The 17,715-nt window shown below is 37.3% G+C and overlaps 4 protein-coding genes across 6 annotated transcripts in view; all 4 read right to left on the minus strand.

The window, feature by feature from the left end:
* The window catches only part of LOC116723912 (nuclear factor 7, brain-like), a 153,432-nt gene that overhangs the window by 23,091 nt on the left and 112,626 nt on the right, over positions 1-17,715 (minus strand). The window lies entirely within an intron of this gene.
* LOC116723916 (nuclear factor 7, brain-like) lies at positions 2,562-12,348 on the minus strand. 2 transcript variants are annotated; one of them, XM_032569144.1, is made up of 2 exons: positions 12,248-12,348; positions 2,562-4,698 (listed from the first exon to the last, which is right to left on the minus strand). In XM_032569144.1, exon 2 carries the CDS (start codon positions 4,679-4,681, stop codon positions 3,296-3,298), a length of 1,386 nt encoding a protein of 461 aa, XP_032425035.1. In that variant the 5' UTR covers positions 4,682-4,698; positions 12,248-12,348; the 3' UTR covers positions 2,562-3,295. The 2 variants fall into 2 exon arrangements, with proteins under 2 accessions (XP_032425035.1, XP_032425036.1); XM_032569145.1 differs by lacking the exon at positions 12,248-12,348 and adding an exon at positions 4,770-4,933.
* LOC116724894 (phospholipid-transporting ATPase IC-like) lies at positions 6,246-9,202 on the minus strand (the record flags this gene model as incomplete). Its single annotated transcript, XM_032570673.1, has 2 exons — positions 6,246-8,029; positions 9,062-9,202. Coding segments are annotated over 2 exons (519 nt in total), but the record flags the coding sequence as incomplete, so codon positions are not given.
* Positions 9,193-10,267, minus strand: LOC116724895 (phospholipid-transporting ATPase IC-like). Its single transcript, XM_032570674.1, has 2 exons — positions 10,181-10,267; positions 9,193-9,494 (listed from the first exon to the last, which is right to left on the minus strand). The coding sequence occupies exons 1-2, from the start codon at positions 10,265-10,267 to the stop codon at positions 9,324-9,326; spliced, it is 258 nt and encodes an 85-aa protein (XP_032426565.1). The 3' UTR covers positions 9,193-9,323.

Below are 17,715 nucleotides of genomic sequence, written 5' to 3' on the forward strand. Positions count from 1 at the left end.
GATACTGCAGTGAAGTTAGTTTCAGGTTGGATATTAAATCTTGGCGCTCCGCGGAGTAAGCAGCGTTTAGCTCAAGGTTGATCAGATTTATGAAAGCTAATTTGGGCCAGCAGTTCTCTACCGCTCCCTCCTCAAGCGCTCAGAGGTTCACTAATGGCTCTAACCCTCACTCCGACTCTTAGATTATATATTTTAATAGTGAATATGTGAAATTTTAGTATTTTGTGTGAGAGAGAAAAATTGTATGCATGTGTGATTTTTTCTAAAAACTTTATTTAATATCAAAATAGAAAACATGGTGTGATACATTACATTAATGAAAGGAAAATAAAATCATGGAGCTAACAAAAAGAAAACAGGCTATTGTGTTGCAAAGAATGAGTTTTATTAACTGTGTGTGCAAATGAATGTATATGAGAGTGTGAGCAAAAATGGTCTGAACAACATTATCAATATGTAGAGCAATAAAAACAAACAAACCAACAAAAACAACAAAAAATATTAATACTAGCAATAATAATTTCATTTAATCATTTAATGAAATTGATCAATTAAATCTACTGAGTGGAATTTGTTATATTGCAAACAGGAACTACATGAAATGAGAAGTGTGCTGACTCCATCATTATGTTTTGTTTGGTTGGTAAATTTTAAGGTAAACTATGGACCCTTACTGACACCTACTGGACATTGTTTACATATTTAATTTGGTCAGTCAAGCAGAACTCGTCCAGCTGTACGGTTGGTGTCTTCGTCTGTCCTTCAGACACGTTTGTTCCTTGGACACTATTTGTCTGTAAGTTCATTTTATTAATCGTTATTCCAGCATTGTGTAATATTTTGTAGAAAAGTTTTATGTTTCCCAACCAATACTTAAAGCTACATCGTTAGCTAATTGGAGAGAATTGGGAGTCACATGTTTGCCTAATTGTTTTCTGTATCTGTAGCTGATGTATACTTTTGTGTTTTGTTACAGTTTTACAAAAAACTAAAATAAAAGAAAAGAAAAGAAAAACAAACCAGCAAAGAGTTGCAAAATAAAACAAGAAAACTATCAAGGACTGGATTATTTTCAACAACTCAAGTGTTAGCTAGCTGTCTAGCTTTGTAAGAGCAACACATTGTGAGGGCAGCATAAGAAGGAAAAATGATGCTGAAAAAGAAGAAAAGCAAAACAGGGCAGAGACAATGATCATAATACATAAATGACGTAATTTAAGGTAAATATGAGAATCATATGAAATCTATTTTATTTCCATTGAAATGTGTTCAATGAGTAGATTTTTCCAAAGTGTCTCACTGATGGTGGTCCTTGTTCTCAGCTCATAAGAATTGTTTTCTTAGCAATGGTTAAAGCTGTAAGTAGTTGTTTAGTGTTGGAACATCATTAATGGTTTTGGTGGCGTCTCCCAGTAAACAAAGAGAAGGTGATAATGGGATGAGACAGCCAAGCCTACTGGACAGGAATCTAATTACTCTGATCCAAACTGGTTGGACGGGTTTGCATAACCATAAAGCATGAAAATATGTATCACAGGTATTTTGTGAACAAGTTCTGCCCAATTCAGACTGAGACAAACCCATTTTATGCCGGCTTTGAGTTTGTAGTGGATTCTGTGAAGTACTCTCTTGTTTACAAGCGTATTTAGATCATATTTTAGCTGACATATTTTCTCTTCAGATTGTTCTGTTGCTTATTTCCTCTAATAATTTCCGTCTCTAGCCGAGTTTATTTTTCACTTTCCTCCCTTTTCTTATGGCTCCATATGCTCTGATTCTGCCTCTTAATGCAGCTTTCTCTGATTCCCTCGTCAAAACTTTTTTAGATATTTATCAAACTCTTGTTCTTCCAATAGTGATAGATTTAGGCGCCATCTACTGGAGAACTTGGGAGGCTGTTCTTCTACATTCCCAGAGATAGATATGGGCGAATGACCACTGATCACAATCCAGTGTACATCAGTTTTTGTTATGTTTCCCAAGAGGGAATTGATTATTAGAAACATATTAATCCATGAATATGAATGATGGACAGAAGAGAAAAAAGTAAAATCTTTGCAGACTGGATGTAACAGTCTCCAGCTTTCACTAAGGCCAAATTCACTCATATAATGTTTAATTATTTCTGATGATTTCAGGGTTGATCTATAATTAGATCTTGTTTTCTTATCAAGAGATTGATTTAATTCTGTATTAAAGTCCCACCTGTTATTATTTGGGATTCTGAAAATACAGAAAGTTTTGTAAAGAAATTAAAAGAAATAAAATTCAATCTGGAGACAAATATCAGCATGTAGATCAGATAGATGTTCAAATATTTTCACTCTTTTTTTATATGAACCAAAACCATTAATATTTCAACTAATAAAATTTAGTTGTTGCATTTTTAAAGTAAAAATGTTCTACTATTTGACACAACAGTGAATGAATCAGAAATGATTTGATGCTAATTTGATTGATTCCATCACATTCTGACTTTCAAACTGTGGATCCAAACTGAGACTCTAAAAATGACAGTAAGTTCTGGAAATGGAAACCAAAATAAAACCTCAGAGAAGAAATGAATGGAAATAACATTTATTACAGTTCTGCTCTTATTTCATACATCATCTCCCTAAAAATGGAAAACAAATTATACAGAGATGAAAAGTCCAAAACTTCTTCCTCTGTTTTGTTTCAAAACCAAAACTAAACTCAGACTAAAGAATCAGAAATGAAAGATTAACGCTGCCCTCCTGCAACAATATTCAGTTTTTGTTGCTTCACAAACATCATGTAGAGTTTATCATTGTTCTGAAATCTTTATAGTAACAAACTGGATGATAATCTCTTAATTATGAAGGTCTGATGAACCAAAGTGTTTGGAACTGAACTGAACAGAAAGTCTCTAGACCAGATTAAAATCTCCTGTTATTAACGATGGACAACATGGACTTAGATTATTATCACAGTATTTTCTGGTATTTACTGAATAATAAAAGTGATGATAGAAAGTTTAAACACAGCATTGATCAGGGAAATAGTCAAAGCAACACAAATAAAAACTTAGAAGTAACTGAAAAGGTAATTTCAGATTCATTCAGTAGTTCAGTTTATCACTAAGCAGCTACAAATAGACAGCATTCAATTCAACATATTGACATTAATTTCTGCTAGAATGGAAACAATAGTTGGAAAGTCAGAGATGAAGAATCTCCAGATGATCAGATCATCTCCAGTTTCCTCTTTAAAACTCACAGTTTCAATCTGATCAATAAGTTTTTATTTGGACTTTGTGATCTTCATGCTGAGATCATCAGAGCTGCTGCTTGATCACTGAGATCTTCATCGGTACGATCTTTAATGTTTTAGTAGTGGCGAAGTATGGAAACATCTTGTGAGTGAAGGTGTGAGTGAAGGTGTGTATGTGTGTGTTAGTATCCAGATCAGAGAAGGACAGCTTTCCTCTGTCCCAGTCCAGATTCACTCTGATCCTCTGGAGATTCTGGACTGAGAGACGAGTGGAAGGAGCTGGTGGAGAAAATGCTGAGTATTTACCTGAATAGAAAACTATATACAACCATCCAGACTCTATGGTTCCCTTCCTCTGAACAGACTCTTCTAACACACCAAGGCTCCAGCCTTTACTGTCTCCAACATCAACATCCCAGCTGTGGTTCCCTGAGTTAAAACCATCAGAACTCACAACAGAGAGAAACAAATAATCAAATCTCTCTGGATTATCAGGAAGTTGCTGTTTGTCTGCTATTCTAAAGCTGGTCAGATCTTCAGACAGATGAAGTTCTGGACCAGCCGTGTTTGGGTCCAGAACCAGAGGAGTGTAGGTCACCATGTTCTCCATGTTGCTCCAGATGTTGAAGGCCAGGTTGCCCAGATGTTTGGCCTGGTCTGTCAGAGCTCCTGAGGGCAGCTGTGGATCCTCCAGCAGGGGGCAGCGCTGGACTCTTTCCACTGCAGCCTTGTAGTTGTGCAGGAATGAGACGTCTTCAGCTCTCAGCTCCTCCTCTGTGGCTCTGACTGTGTCTGAAAGAGCTGCTATCTCTCTGCTCAGAGCCTCCATCTTCTCCTTCATCATCCCTCTCTTCTGCTCCTCTTCCTCCCTCAGTGCAGCCAGCCTGGCCTCCTCTTCCTCTGCTAGAAACTGATGAAGCTGCTTAAACTGCTCCATAATCTGCCTCTCTGTGTGTCGGGCCTGGACCTTCAGGTGTTCTGCTGTCTGATCAAACTCCTCCTGAACTTTCTTCCTGAGCTCCAGCTTCTTCTTTAAAGGCTCCAGAGTTTCCTGAAGGTTCTTCTTGTGTTGCTGAGCAGCTTCATTGATGGGTCTGAATTTATGGTTTTGGTGTAAATCTGAATGACTGCAGACGAGACAAACTGGCTGCTGATGGTCCAGACAGAAGAGTTTGAGTTTCTCAGAGTGCAGAGAGCAGAGATCCTCTGAAGCTCTCTGCTCTCTCTGCTGGAAGAAAGTCTCACAGAGATTCTTCAGAGCCAGATTTAAAGGTGGATGATCTCTTGAAGATCTCCTTTTACAAACTGGACACTCTCTTCCTGGTTTCTCTCGCCAATATTTCTGCAGACTCTCCTTACAGAAGCTGTGGCTACATGACAGAATAACCGGATTCTTAAACATTTCCAGACAGACCGGACAGCAGAGATCATCGTCTGATCTGGAAGCCATTTTGTCTCAGAGTGAAGCTGAAATCACAGCAGACAGAAAGTCAAACCAGGAAGTCAGTTTCTCTCCTGTAGAAACTTTCTGAACTTACTTTGACTTTGTCTTGTTTTTCCTCCTGCAGCAGTCTGTGTTTCAGTGTCTAGTTGCTCAGTTCTCTCTCTGTTCTCCTTGTTCAGTGTTAGTTTGATTTCAGTCGGAGACGAAGGCAGGAGTCAGAATTCATCCTCAGGGTGTTTACTCAATTAGTTTTTCTCTCTCAACTGTTTCCTGTTTTTTCCTCAGGTGTTCCTGTTGGAATCAGTCTTTAAGCGGAGATGTGGCGCCCTCTAGAGGATATAATCTTAATCTGCAGTTTTAGAAAAACTTTACAATTTTTTTCTGATCCATCGGTTTGTTCCTGCTTTAAGTGAAAATATATTTTTCCTCTCATAAAACTCTTCCAGGGTCTCCACTATCTGGGAAATTCAAATGAACACATTTCATGTTGTTTTCTTCTGTTTGCTGTTTTTCTGTCACATTCAGACTCTGGAGGTGAAAATGGTGTTTGGTGTTGAGGAAAACTTTCCCTGTTGTCACTACAAATGGATCCAGAATCAGAAATGTTTGGATTTAAATTTAATCAATGCTCTGACATCTTTTCAATCTGTAGCTGAAAACAGGAATACTGTAAATACTCCAGTCTTCAGCTTTAGCACTTTAAAGTTTACATTTACTTTAAATCCATTTTCTGACACTCTGGTCCCTGCTGGGGTCAGGAGGTCGTGGTTCCTCTCCAGCCAACGTTCCAGGTGAGAGAAGGGGTCACCTGTACAGGTATTTACTTTAAATGTAAACCAAAAATAAAATCAGAAAGAAAATAAAAAGAAAAGCTGTTGCAGAAAAAGAAATACCCTCTAATGATTCAGTGTCTCCTCCTCCATCCATGCTGGCAAAGAGCAACACAATCATTGCTCTCTGATTGCAAACTGAGGATTTCAGTGAAAGTTTCAAACAGGAACTTCAGTGATTTCATACTGGTCTGTTTACCTTCTGATGGTCAGAAACAGCTGATTCCTCTTTGGTTACTGGGCATAAAACAGAGACTGAACTGCTTGAATGACATCTGAGTCAAAGCAGAGAGGAAACGTTGAAACATTTACAGGAGATTCTGCTCTGCTGGGATAGAAAAGAAAAGCCAACAGATCCCAGTTTCTAGAAGCAGGTCAAACCAGTAACAAACTGAATTACATGTAAAATGTCTCATTAAGTTTAAAACCAACCAATACTGAAGTTCATCAAAACAACAATTTAATCTTTAAAGGTTACAACTTCAGACGGACCAAAATTTTAACTGATGAGGAAGTTTTGGTACGATAAAGATCAAAATGAAAATAATTCATTTAAATAAAACTACAGAATAACAAAATCAGGCAAAAGAAACAGTTTTCTAAATCTGTCTTTAGGCAGAGATATGAAATTAAAATCTGTAGGTGTGAATTTTTGGTTAAAAGTTTATGGTTCAGTGAAGTTACTGAGTGGGTAAAATATCCGTTACAACGTGTTAGTTTTCTTAATGATGACATTAGGAAACAGGCCAAAACATATTTAATGTGTCGTCTGCTATGAGACATGGAAGGAAAATAAATACAGTTAAACAGAGAGAGTTAGCATGATGGCAGAAACTAATGATGTGTGAGAATAATTTATATTGTTGACGCTCCACTTATCAAAAACATTGACCTCTGCTCTCTACTGCCCTCTGCAGTCTGAATAATTCATGTCAACAGAAATACACTGAAAAATAATGACACTTTTATCTTCTATAGAGTTGTTGCTGTTGAGCTGAAGTTTTTTTGAAGTTATTCAAACTAAAATGTCCCATTTTAATGAAGTTCATCAAAAGATAAGCAGTAGTTTAAAATGTAAGAAAGTAAACCTTTTGATTAATCATTGACATGTAAAGACAATAAGTTAATGTATTTTTATTTTAACATTTTTTATCAACTACGGAGCTCCCTAAGGGACACAAATCATTCTTCTCATTGCATTCCTTTACAATAAATTTGCAAATCCACCCAGAATACGCAGTCAGGCTGCACAAACGTAAACCTTTAATGAAATCAGATTACAGCAAAAAATAAATATCTAGACCTTTTTATTATTTTGTAAGAATAATTTGAACCATAACCTGCAGCAGCTTCCTGAGTCCAAATGAAACGTCACTCAGATTGCTAAATGTGCCGCTGGCTTTTATTAACAACCAAAGGATAAAAGTGTGACATAAAGAAGCTGTTAGCAGGTCAACCCCTCCTCTCACGTCTCCATCAACATGAGGAGGATCCAGTAACAGTCGGAACCTGAAACGTCCGTTTGGCTTCAAATGTCCCAGAATCTGAGGACAAACCTGGAAAAAAGAAACATCTCAGCCAAGTAAACATGAGACAAAGAGAGAATCCACATTTCCTCCAAGTTAACAAGAATGTGATTAAAGTTAAGAAATGTTAAAAATTCTAATTTTCACCAAAGACTCTGAGAGAAGCATCAGAGTTCATTTTAATAAAATCCTGAAGCTGTAAAATGAGGTAAAGAACGATAATCAGGAAGAACGGTTTAAAAGTCCCTTAAGCAGAAGGAAGTTCCTGGAGTTGATTACAAAGTGCTTTAGCACTTCCTCTATTTTTACATGACAGAAACAACAACTAATGTTCACTTTCTACGAAACGCCTTACAGTCTGGCATAGTTTACATCCCCTCTACTAGAATAAAACCTAATAAGATCAGATTGTCGCCGTATGTTCTGGTGAAGGACCGGTTTGGACTCACCGGACAGAACCCAGCAGAACGCAGCTGCTGGGTTCCTCTAAGTGCTCAGTGGATGCTAGGCTACGCCGCTAACAGCTCCACGTCAGTCGGTGGCGGCCATCTTGCTAAAAATAAGTCTCTATTTAAAAATAATCCTGAGTTAAACGACATTGTGAGTCACGCGGGTGACCTCTAACCCCCGGTAGCGGCGGCCGTCTCTTCGGTGAGTGTTTTAAAGTCATCGGTTCGGAGCGAAGCCCGACCGGGAGGGATTCCTCCGTCACTTCCTGTCTGGCTCATCTGCAGAAATAAAATCCTCCGGCTGCAGCTCCGCTCCGGCTCGGGCGTCCGATCAGACGACCTCCGGCCACCTCCTCCTCTCCTGGGCGCCGTCGCGCGCCGCCGGATGCTCTGGCCGCTCGAGATGAGGTTGGCGTAGCCGGGCGTGTGCGAGAAGGCGTAGGTGGAGCGGCGGGAAGGTCGGTTTTGCACGAAGGCTGAGGGCTCGCCCTTCTCCCTCCTCTTCTCCTCCGCCGCCTGCTGCAGGTACTTATTCTTGTTCCTCTGGACCTGCAGGACGGCAAACAGAGAACCGTTAAACAAATGCAACAAAATGTTAGCGGACAGTTTCCACAGGATGTAAGGAAATGCAAAACAAAAGCAGATTGGCGTTTCCATTAAAGAAGAAACGCAATTAAAATCACGTGAATAAATTTGTTCAGTTATTAAAAACAATAATGCTGCGCCGTCACGCTCCGTCCACTTCCTGTTTGTCGTCTTTGTTGTTTCTGCCAGTAGTAACATCTAGTCACATGGTTTCCATTACAGTTTTTAAAAGCATTACAATGGTGTATTACAGACAATGTAGATAAAAAAAAAAACGTTTGAGATTAATATCAGAAATTATACAGAATAAATATGGAAATTTCTGTTTGGAAAGTAGAAAATTTTTAACAAAAGCTAGAAATTTCCATCTTTTTTCTAGAAATTTTAATCTGAAAATTTTAATCTGAAAATAGAAGTAAAATTATTATTTTTATTTATTTTATTTTATTCTTTTTTACAAAAAGAAGGAAATTTCTGAGGCCCAAAAGTCAAAAATCTGCAAGAAAAACCAGGCAATAAATATTGCCGCTCGAGATGAGTGGCAATATTTCCTGGAAATTTGGACACAAAATCAGAAATTTCCAAATTTTCTAAAAAATTTCTGAGATAAATCTGAAAATATTCCTTTTTTTTGACAATTTTTTTCAGTCTACAATGTCTGAATAGTTCATTGTAAAGCTCACTAACTTTGATAAAACCACCTCATCTTAGCACAAACATTTTAATAAAATTTAGTTTTTTTGAAATTGATGAAGGAAATATATTTTTGTCATTCCAATTTGCACAATTAGAAAACTGAGACGCAGCAGAGCTGAATTACAAATGGCTCTAAAATGACATTAATGCAGAAAACACATTGAAAAGATTAAAATCCAAATTTTCAAAATCTGTAAATAACTTTGACTTGTTTGTGGTTTTGTGGTGTCACATTTATAAAACAGCACCACTCTTCTGTTTTCATTCAGGTTGTGTGTTACAGCATGGTGAGTGTTTCACCTTGTCGCTGACAGACGGCCAGATGGTTTTATGGAAGAACTGGATGCAGATGACGGGCAGCAGGCTGATCCGAACCGTCAGGATGATGGTCAGCCACAGGTACGGCTGCCGCAGAGCGTTCGACGCCACTCCTGCAGGCACACACACTCCGGTTAGCAGGTTCCTCTGCTACACACACACACTCCGGTTAGCAGGTTCCTCTGCTACACACACACTCTGGTTAGCAGGTTCCTCTGCCACACACACACACACACACTCGGCGTCAGTGAAGCTGAGGATGGCTCAGAGAGCCGACCTGTGAAGTTGAACACGCGGGGAAGATGACGTGGATCCCGGCGCTGTGGATGTCAAACATGATGCCGAAGTAGATGGCGATGCTGCCCAGAACGGCGAAACAGCTGACAAAGGTCCAATACAATGTGTCCAGAGAGATCTGGAAGCAGACGGGTCGACGGGTCAGAACATCTGATATTTAGGAACTTGAAGTGAAACTCATTTAACACAAAAAGGTTCAAACTGTGGAGGTTTAGAGTAGACCCAAAGATTTTAATCAAGTCAGAGTAAAACTACTTTAACAGGTTTTTACTCAAGGAAAAGTGAAAAGTATTTGGTAAAAAGTGACTCAAGTTCTGATCAACTGATCAAATTATCAATCATTTAAGCTCCAGTAAATGTAACTAGTTACTATGTAACTGAGTATCAGAGCTGAATCTCAGCCTGAGCCTGCTGGCTTCCTGAAATAAATCAAAAAATCTTTTTTGATTGTTTTGGTTGATATTATAAGAAAATATTATAACATTAGCAGAAAAAATATAGATAATTTTGGAATATTACCAGAAGAAAATAATAAAATTACAAGAAATAAAAGTGGTTTTAATGAGAAAAAGTTCTAATAATTTATCTAGATCTAACATGAGCAGAATAAAACATCGGCCCATGGTTCATTCTTCAAAATAAACTGAAAGTTTTTATTATTTTTTGTGTAGGAGTTCTAATATTACAAATTTATTCTGTTTTTTTAATGATTTTGTTCAGATGTTATAACTATTCAAGTACTGAGCCTGTTGCTGTACGACTTTATTCTCTAATTCATACGACTCATTACTTTGCTGTTCTGACCTGCAGGTTGACGGCGAAAATGAGCGACGAGGCGGTAACCAAGACGAAGGACTGGTAGTCGGAGGGCACCTCGCCGTCCTGACCCATGGAAGCAACAGAACAGGATTTCTCTACTTGCTGCTCACCTTCACTTGGACCGGAGTCCTGTGAAAGTTCAAACTCTTCTGCTTGCTCACCGTGACTTGGACCGGAGTCCTGGGAAAGTTCAACCTCTTCCTTTTTTTCTGTCTTAACCAATTTAAAAGTTCTTTCTTGCCACCTACTGGTGAAGGACATTGTGTCTGATTCCCAATTTCACTCCTCATAGCTTCAATGAAACCCAGTCACATAATTGTTATTTACAACTTTAATTATTTAAACTTTTGCTAGTTTTTAAATCTTGAGTTAAGTTTTAACTCAATGTTGCAAGTTAAACCAAATAATTATTTCATAATATGCAAGAAAAAACCGTCCTCACCTGGTTTGTGATGAATCTGAATCTAAACAGAGATGAAGAATCTCCAGATGATCAGATCATCTCCAGTTTCCTCTTTAAAACTCACAGTTTCAATCTGATCAATAAGTTTTTATTTGGACTTTGTGATCTTCATGCTGAGATCATCAGAGCTGCTGCTTGATCACTGAGATCTTCATCGGTACGATCTTTAATGTTTTATTGGTGTGGAAGAATGGAAACATCTTGTGAGTGAAGGTGTGTGTGAAGGTGTGTATGTGTGTGTTAGTGTCCAGATCAGAGAAGGACAGCTTTCCTCTGTCCCAGTCCAGATTCACTCTGATCCTCTGGAGTTTCTTCTGGACTGAGAGACGAGTGGAAGGAGCTGGTGGAGAACGTGCTGAGTATTTATCTGAATAGAAATGTATAACCAAACATCCAGACTTTATGCTTCCCTTCCTCTGAACAGACTCTTCTAACAAACCAAGGCTCCAGCCTTTACTGTCTCCAACATCAACATCCCAGCTGTGGTTCCTGAGTTAAAACCATCAGAACTCACAACAGAGAGAAACAAGTAATCAAATCTCTCTGGATTATCAGGAAGTTGCTGTTTCTCTCCTATTTTAACGATGGTCAGATCTTCAGACAGATGGATATCTGGACCAGCCGTGTTTGGGTCCAGAACCAGAGGAGTGTAGGTCACCATGTTCTCCATGTTGCTCCAGATGTTGAAGGCCAGGTTGCCCAGATGTTTGGCCTGGTCTATCAGAGCTCCTGAGGGCAGCTGTGGATCCTCCAGCAGGGGGCAGCGCTGGACTCTTTCCACTGCAGCCTTGTAGTTGTGCAGGAATGAGACGTCTTCAGCTCTCAGCTCCTCCTCTGTGGCTCTGACTGTGTCTGAAAGAGCTGCTATCTCTCTGCTCAGAGCCTCCATCTTCTCCTTCATCATCCCTCTCTTCTGCTCCTCTTCCTCCCTCAGTGCAGCCAGCCTGGCCTCCTCTTCCTCTGCTAGAAACTGATGAAGCTGCTTAAACTGCTCCATAATCTGCCTCTCTGTGTGTCGGGCCTGGACCTTCAGGTCTTCTGCTGTCTGATCAAACTCCTCCTGAACTTTCTTCCTGAGCTCCAGCTTCTTCTTTAAAGACTCCAGAGTTTCCTGAAGGTTCTTCTTGTGTTGCTGAGCAGCTTCGTCGATGGGTTTGAATTTATGGTTTTTGTGTAAATCTGAATGACTGCAGACGAGACAAACTGGCTGCTGATGGTCCAGACAGAAGAGTTTGAGTTTCTCAGAGTGCAGAGAGCAGAGATCCTCTGAAGCTCTCTGCTCTCTCTGCTGGAAGAAAGACTCACAGAGATTCTTCAGAGCCAGATTACAGGGTGGAGCATCTGATGCAGATCTTTTCCTACAAAAAGGACATGAGCGACCAGTTCTTGTTCTCCAATATTTCTCCTTACAGAAGCTGTGGCTACATGACAGAATAACCGGATCCTTAAATATTTCCAGACAGACCGGACAGCAGAGAACATCGTCTGATATGGAAGCCATTTTGTCTCAGAGTGAAGCTGAAATCACAGCCGACAGAAAGTCAAACCAGGAAGTCAGTTTCTCTCCTGTAGAAACTTTCTGAACTTACTTTGACTTTGATTGTCTTGTTTTTCCTCCTGCAGCAGTCTGTGTTTCAGTGTCTAGTTGCTCAGTTCTCTCTCTGTTCTCCTTGTTCAGTGTTAGTTTGATTTCAGTCGCAGACGAAGTTCATCCCACGAGCGTTTTCTCCAACTTTTTCTCTCTAAACTGTTTCCTGTTTTTTCCCGGTTGTTCCTGTTGGAATCAGTCCCCCTCAAAAGGATTAAGTCTTCTTCTTCATTGTCTTTTTCTTCTTCTACTGTTTCTTTTTCTTGGTTTTATTTTCGGTTGTTAACAAACGTTTAGTAGCATTACCGCCACCTGCTGGTGTGGAGTGTGGATCGTTACGGTCTAATTTATACTTTCTATTTCTACATATATAAACATATCCTCATGCCTACCTATATATGTAAATGAATATACACACCCACACATATAAATATACATACTTGTATATACATTGTTACACTATCCATCTATTTATCAGACACATTTACAAACACACCCACTACATCTAATCAAATTCTATGAAACAATTTAGTTTTCTTTAAAAATCTAATAACTATTTGAATATGTTTATTACCCAAATTCTTCCTCAAAATATCTAATAGATTAACATTTTCCTTAATTCTTTCAAACTCTCTCCTCATGTATCTCCTCTCTTTTTCATATTTATGACATTCTAATATAGCATGATCTGTTGTTATATGTTGTTTCATATTTTCCACTGTGATCACGTTTGCCAGTATTATGCTTATGAATTTTAAAGTGTATAGTTAAATCCTGTTATCACTCTTTCCTCCTTTGTTCTTTCTCCTACAATCTTTTGAATTTTATAGAACCATCTTCCTGTTTTGCCGTTCTTTCATCAGTTTTCCTTTAACTTATTTTAAACTGTTCCCATATCCGAGTTATTTTATATTCAGTTCTTTCCCTAAAACCTGATATTGTATCCCTTGCTTTATAAATATTCAATCTCTTCTTAAACTATCACTTCCTTAAATTACAGAATCTCATGTTTTTTAGCCATGTTTCCTGAACACAAATCATTTCTGGTTGTTCTTCAAGATTATCAATAAAACCTTTAAGTTCCTGTCCGTTAGCTTTTAAACTTATAGCATTTCATTGTAATATTAACATGAACTATTTTCACCTGCTGGTCCTGGTCTCCCATCTTCCTCCAGATTTATGTTATGATCCGGATTTCATCTAAATCTGCAGTTTTAGAAAAACTACAGTTTTTTCAGATCCATCAGTTTGTTCCTGCTTTAAGTGAAAATATATTTTCCTCTCATAAAACTCTTCCAGGGTCTCCACTATCTGGGAAATTCAAATGAACACATTTCATGTTGTTTCCTTCTGTTTGCTGTTTTTCTGTCACATTCAGACTCTGGAGGTGAAAATGGTGTTTGGTGTTGAGGAAAACTTTCCCTGTTTTCACTACAAATGGATCCAGAATCAGAAATGTTTGGACTTAAATCTGATAAAATTATATGGGAGGAGATTTTCAGCTGATGGAAAAACTTGCTACGGATCGGTGATCATGAGGATGTGGAACTGACTGCATTTCAGTACAACGACTCTCATCAGCAAGATATTGGAAATGATATTGATCCTGATAACAATGTTTTTACTGGTATCAACTACAGTTGTCACTATTACACTGATGACCAGTTCAACAGCAGCATTAAAACTGAACAGAAACTTTCAATAATCCACTTTAACAGCAGAAGCTTGTATGCAAATTTCTACAACATCAAACTGTCCCTCCAACAACTCAGACCTTTAATATCAATAAATGATCAGAAACGAGGCTCAATAGTGAAAACCATGAAATGGTTTGTAAAAACAGAGAAAACAAAAATGGAGGTGGTGAAGCTCTTTTAGTGGACAAGAACATTAATTATAGGATGATAGAAACAAAGTCAACTGTCATGGAAAACGTCTCTGAATGTGTGACTCTAGAAATTCTCCTGGAAAAAAGAAGAATGTCTTTATGAGTTACATTTATAGATCACCTGATCAAATATAGAAATATTCAATAACTGGATGGAAGAAACATTTATAAAAGTTCATCAAAAAGTTGCATTTATCTGTGTGGATTTCAACATTGATCTTCTAGATCCGAATAAACAGAATGACAGAAGAATTTAACAGCATGTACAGTCTAAGCCTGAACCCTGAAACCACCAGGCCCAGTGGCATTACATCGCACTGTGCAACATTAACTGGTAATATTTATACAAATGTTCCTGAAAATAGTTTAACTAGTGGAATATTAATAAATGACATAACTGATCATTTAGTGTTCAGTGTTCACAGTCTGACTGTAAAAAACTGATGGAAACATCAGATCAATACAGACGGTTTGGTCAGAAGATTCACTGAAGGCACTAAAACTGATTTGATGGCAAATGATTGGAGATTAATTTATAGAATAAATGATGTGAATTCAGCATATGAAGGATTTTTAACAATATTTAAATTACTATATGATAAAAACTGTTAAATTAAGGAAAATAAGATGAAAAGCAAAAAAATGAGCAGTGGAAACAAAATGCATGTAAAAAGAAAAACAAACTTTTTATGGAGTTTATAAAAACTTCTGAATCAGAAAATAAATATAAAAATATATTAACTAATATTATAAAGGCATGTAAAAAGGAATATTATTATAAATTATTGGATAATAATAAAAATAATACTAAGGCAACATGGAACATTTTAAATGGTTTTATCAGGAAAACTTCTAACTTTAACAATTATCCACAGTATTTTTACATAATGACCAGAATATTACCAATATGAAGAGTAAATAAATTCAATAGTTATTTTGTGAATATAGGAGAAAAAATACCTGCCATAAAAACAGCAACTCATCTAAATTATGTTGAGAAAAATAAAAGTTCAATGTATCTGAACCCATTAAGAGAAAGAAATCATTGATATTGTGAATAAATGTAAAAGTAAAGCCTCCACTGACTGATGATCTGGACATGAAAACCATTAAAAGGTGATTGAGGGAATCTCTAAACTTTAACTTACATTTATAATTTATCGTTCCAAACGGGACAATTTCCCAACAAAATGAAAAAAGATCAAACCAATGAATAAAACTGTCAATAATCAATAATTACAGGCCTGTCTCTCTTCTCCCTCAGGTCTCTGAAATCCTAGAAAAACTTTTTCAGAAGAGAAAATTCATAGACAAACATTCACTACTCAGCAGTCAATATGGATTCAGAGCAAATCGGTCAACATCACCAGCCGTAACTGACTGAACAGAAGAAATGACTAAAGCAACAGATAGTAAGAAATTAGCTGTAGGGGTTTTCATAGATCTATAGAAAACTTCTGACTCAATAAATCATGATATCTTAATTACAATATTAGACCGTTAGTTTTGAACTGGATGAGGAATTATTTAAAGAGCAGAAAACAATTTGTGAAAATGGGAGATATTGAATCTGATTGTCTGCAGATTGTATGTGGGGAACCTCAAGGGTCAGAACTGGGACCAGTTTGGTTTCATTTGGATATAAACGACATAAGCAAAGAGCTTCATGTATTAAAATTTGTGTTATTTGCTGACGACACAAATATTCTGGTCTCTGGTGAAAACTTACAACAACTTCTTTCCATCGTCGCCTCAGAAATCAGTAAATTAAAGAAACGGTTTGACAATAAATTATCACTAAAATCAGGGTTTTTGGAAACTGTTAGAAAAATACTCAAGTTCAGACAGAGGGTGTAACTCTAGAAAGGGTTTATGTTAATATGTTTCTCAGAGTGATGAACAAAATCAGTTGGAAACCTCATATTAAACATTTACAGAATAAACTAAGTAGCAGCAAATCAATCCTGGCTAAAGCTGGACATATTCTGGATAAGAAATCACTTCATATTCTATATAACTCTCTGATTTAACATATTTAACATATTGTTCAGAGGTGTGGGGAATTAATTAAAGCTCTTTACATCCACTGAGTTTCCTACAGAAACATTAGAATCATCCATAATGTTGGTTATTATGAGAACACAAACCTGTTATTATTAAAATCTAAAACTCTTAAATTGAAGATCTGGTGGAATTTAAAATTGGTCAAATTCTGTTTAAGGCGTCTAATAAACTGCAGCCTGAGCTCATAGAGAGCAGGTTTTATGAAAGAGAAGGAGATAAAACTTCAACTCAAACTTAAGGATTCGTAGTTTAACAACAACAAGAAAGAGTTTTTGAATTTCAATTCATGGGGTAAAATTATGGAACAAGTTAAATGAGGAGTTAAAACAAAGTCAGAATTTAATACAATTTAAAAGGAAATATAAGGAGGTCATTTTCACTAGATATAGAAATATGGGTGAGAGTTGGCACTGATGTGTTTCCGTAAACTGAGGCTAACGCATATGAGTGTGTGGGTATGGATGTATATATTTAGACATATGTAAACCCAGATAAAATGGAAAATTAATGAACCAGTTTATTTTTAGTTTTGATTGGATTTATTAATGAGGGTCCATCTGAAAATATTGTCTGAGTTTATGGGGTCAGAGGTCATCAGTTTCTTTCTTCTTCCTGCTCCTTTTCCAGCATGTTAAGATTACTGTGGTACAAAAATATGTCTTTTGCCTTCCTTGTTCTAGTGCATGATTTTATATTACTATCATGTTGGAAATAAAGTTTCATTCATTCATTTTAACCCTGATGGACGAGAGAGCAGACAGACGGCCACCAGGAAACGGATCAGCATCCAGTCTAGAACCTTCCTGTAATAGAACGGACCTGATCAATATATGGAGAAATAAACATTTTGATTCCAATGTTTAACATGGAGGAACAGGGACAGATCTCAACAGTCTCACTTTGACTTTTGGCTGATTTCTTTGGATATTGTAGATAAAGTGATGGACTCAGAGATAGAACCTTCTATCCTTACAGACCACAAGGCCATTATTATTAAAATAGATAGAAATTAACCTGCCACAATCAGAGGAAACATTACTGGACATTTAATACAACTTTGCAACAAAACAAAGAATTTACAAACAAGTTGCTCTAAAAGGCCTCAGAACAGGAAGATGAGGGTCTGTGGAGCTACAATAACCAGGAATCAGACCAAAGCATTGCAGTTATACTTTAACTAGACCATAAGTGAAGGATTCACATGTGAAAAGGATTTAAAAGCCTGATATGTTTAAAAGATCCCAGAACCATGAAAGATACATGAAGGGCTTGCCTCGGCGCCCCCTGCTGGTTGAACCAAATGCCTTCAAATGAAACTAAAACCATCAGAAGAAACAAACTGGAGTTTGGAGGAGGTTCTACTATTTGACACAACAGTGAATGAATCAGAAATGATTTGATGCTAATTTGATTGATTCCATCACATTCTGACTTTCAAACTGTGGATCCAAACTGAGATTCTAAAAATGACAGTAAGTTCTGGAAATGGAAACCAAAATAAAACCTCAGAGAAGAAA

The sequence above is a fragment of the Xiphophorus hellerii genome, chromosome 8 (assembly GCF_003331165.1).
Source record: "Xiphophorus hellerii strain 12219 chromosome 8, Xiphophorus_hellerii-4.1, whole genome shotgun sequence".
Lineage (NCBI taxonomy): Eukaryota > Metazoa > Chordata > Actinopteri > Cyprinodontiformes > Poeciliidae > Xiphophorus > Xiphophorus hellerii.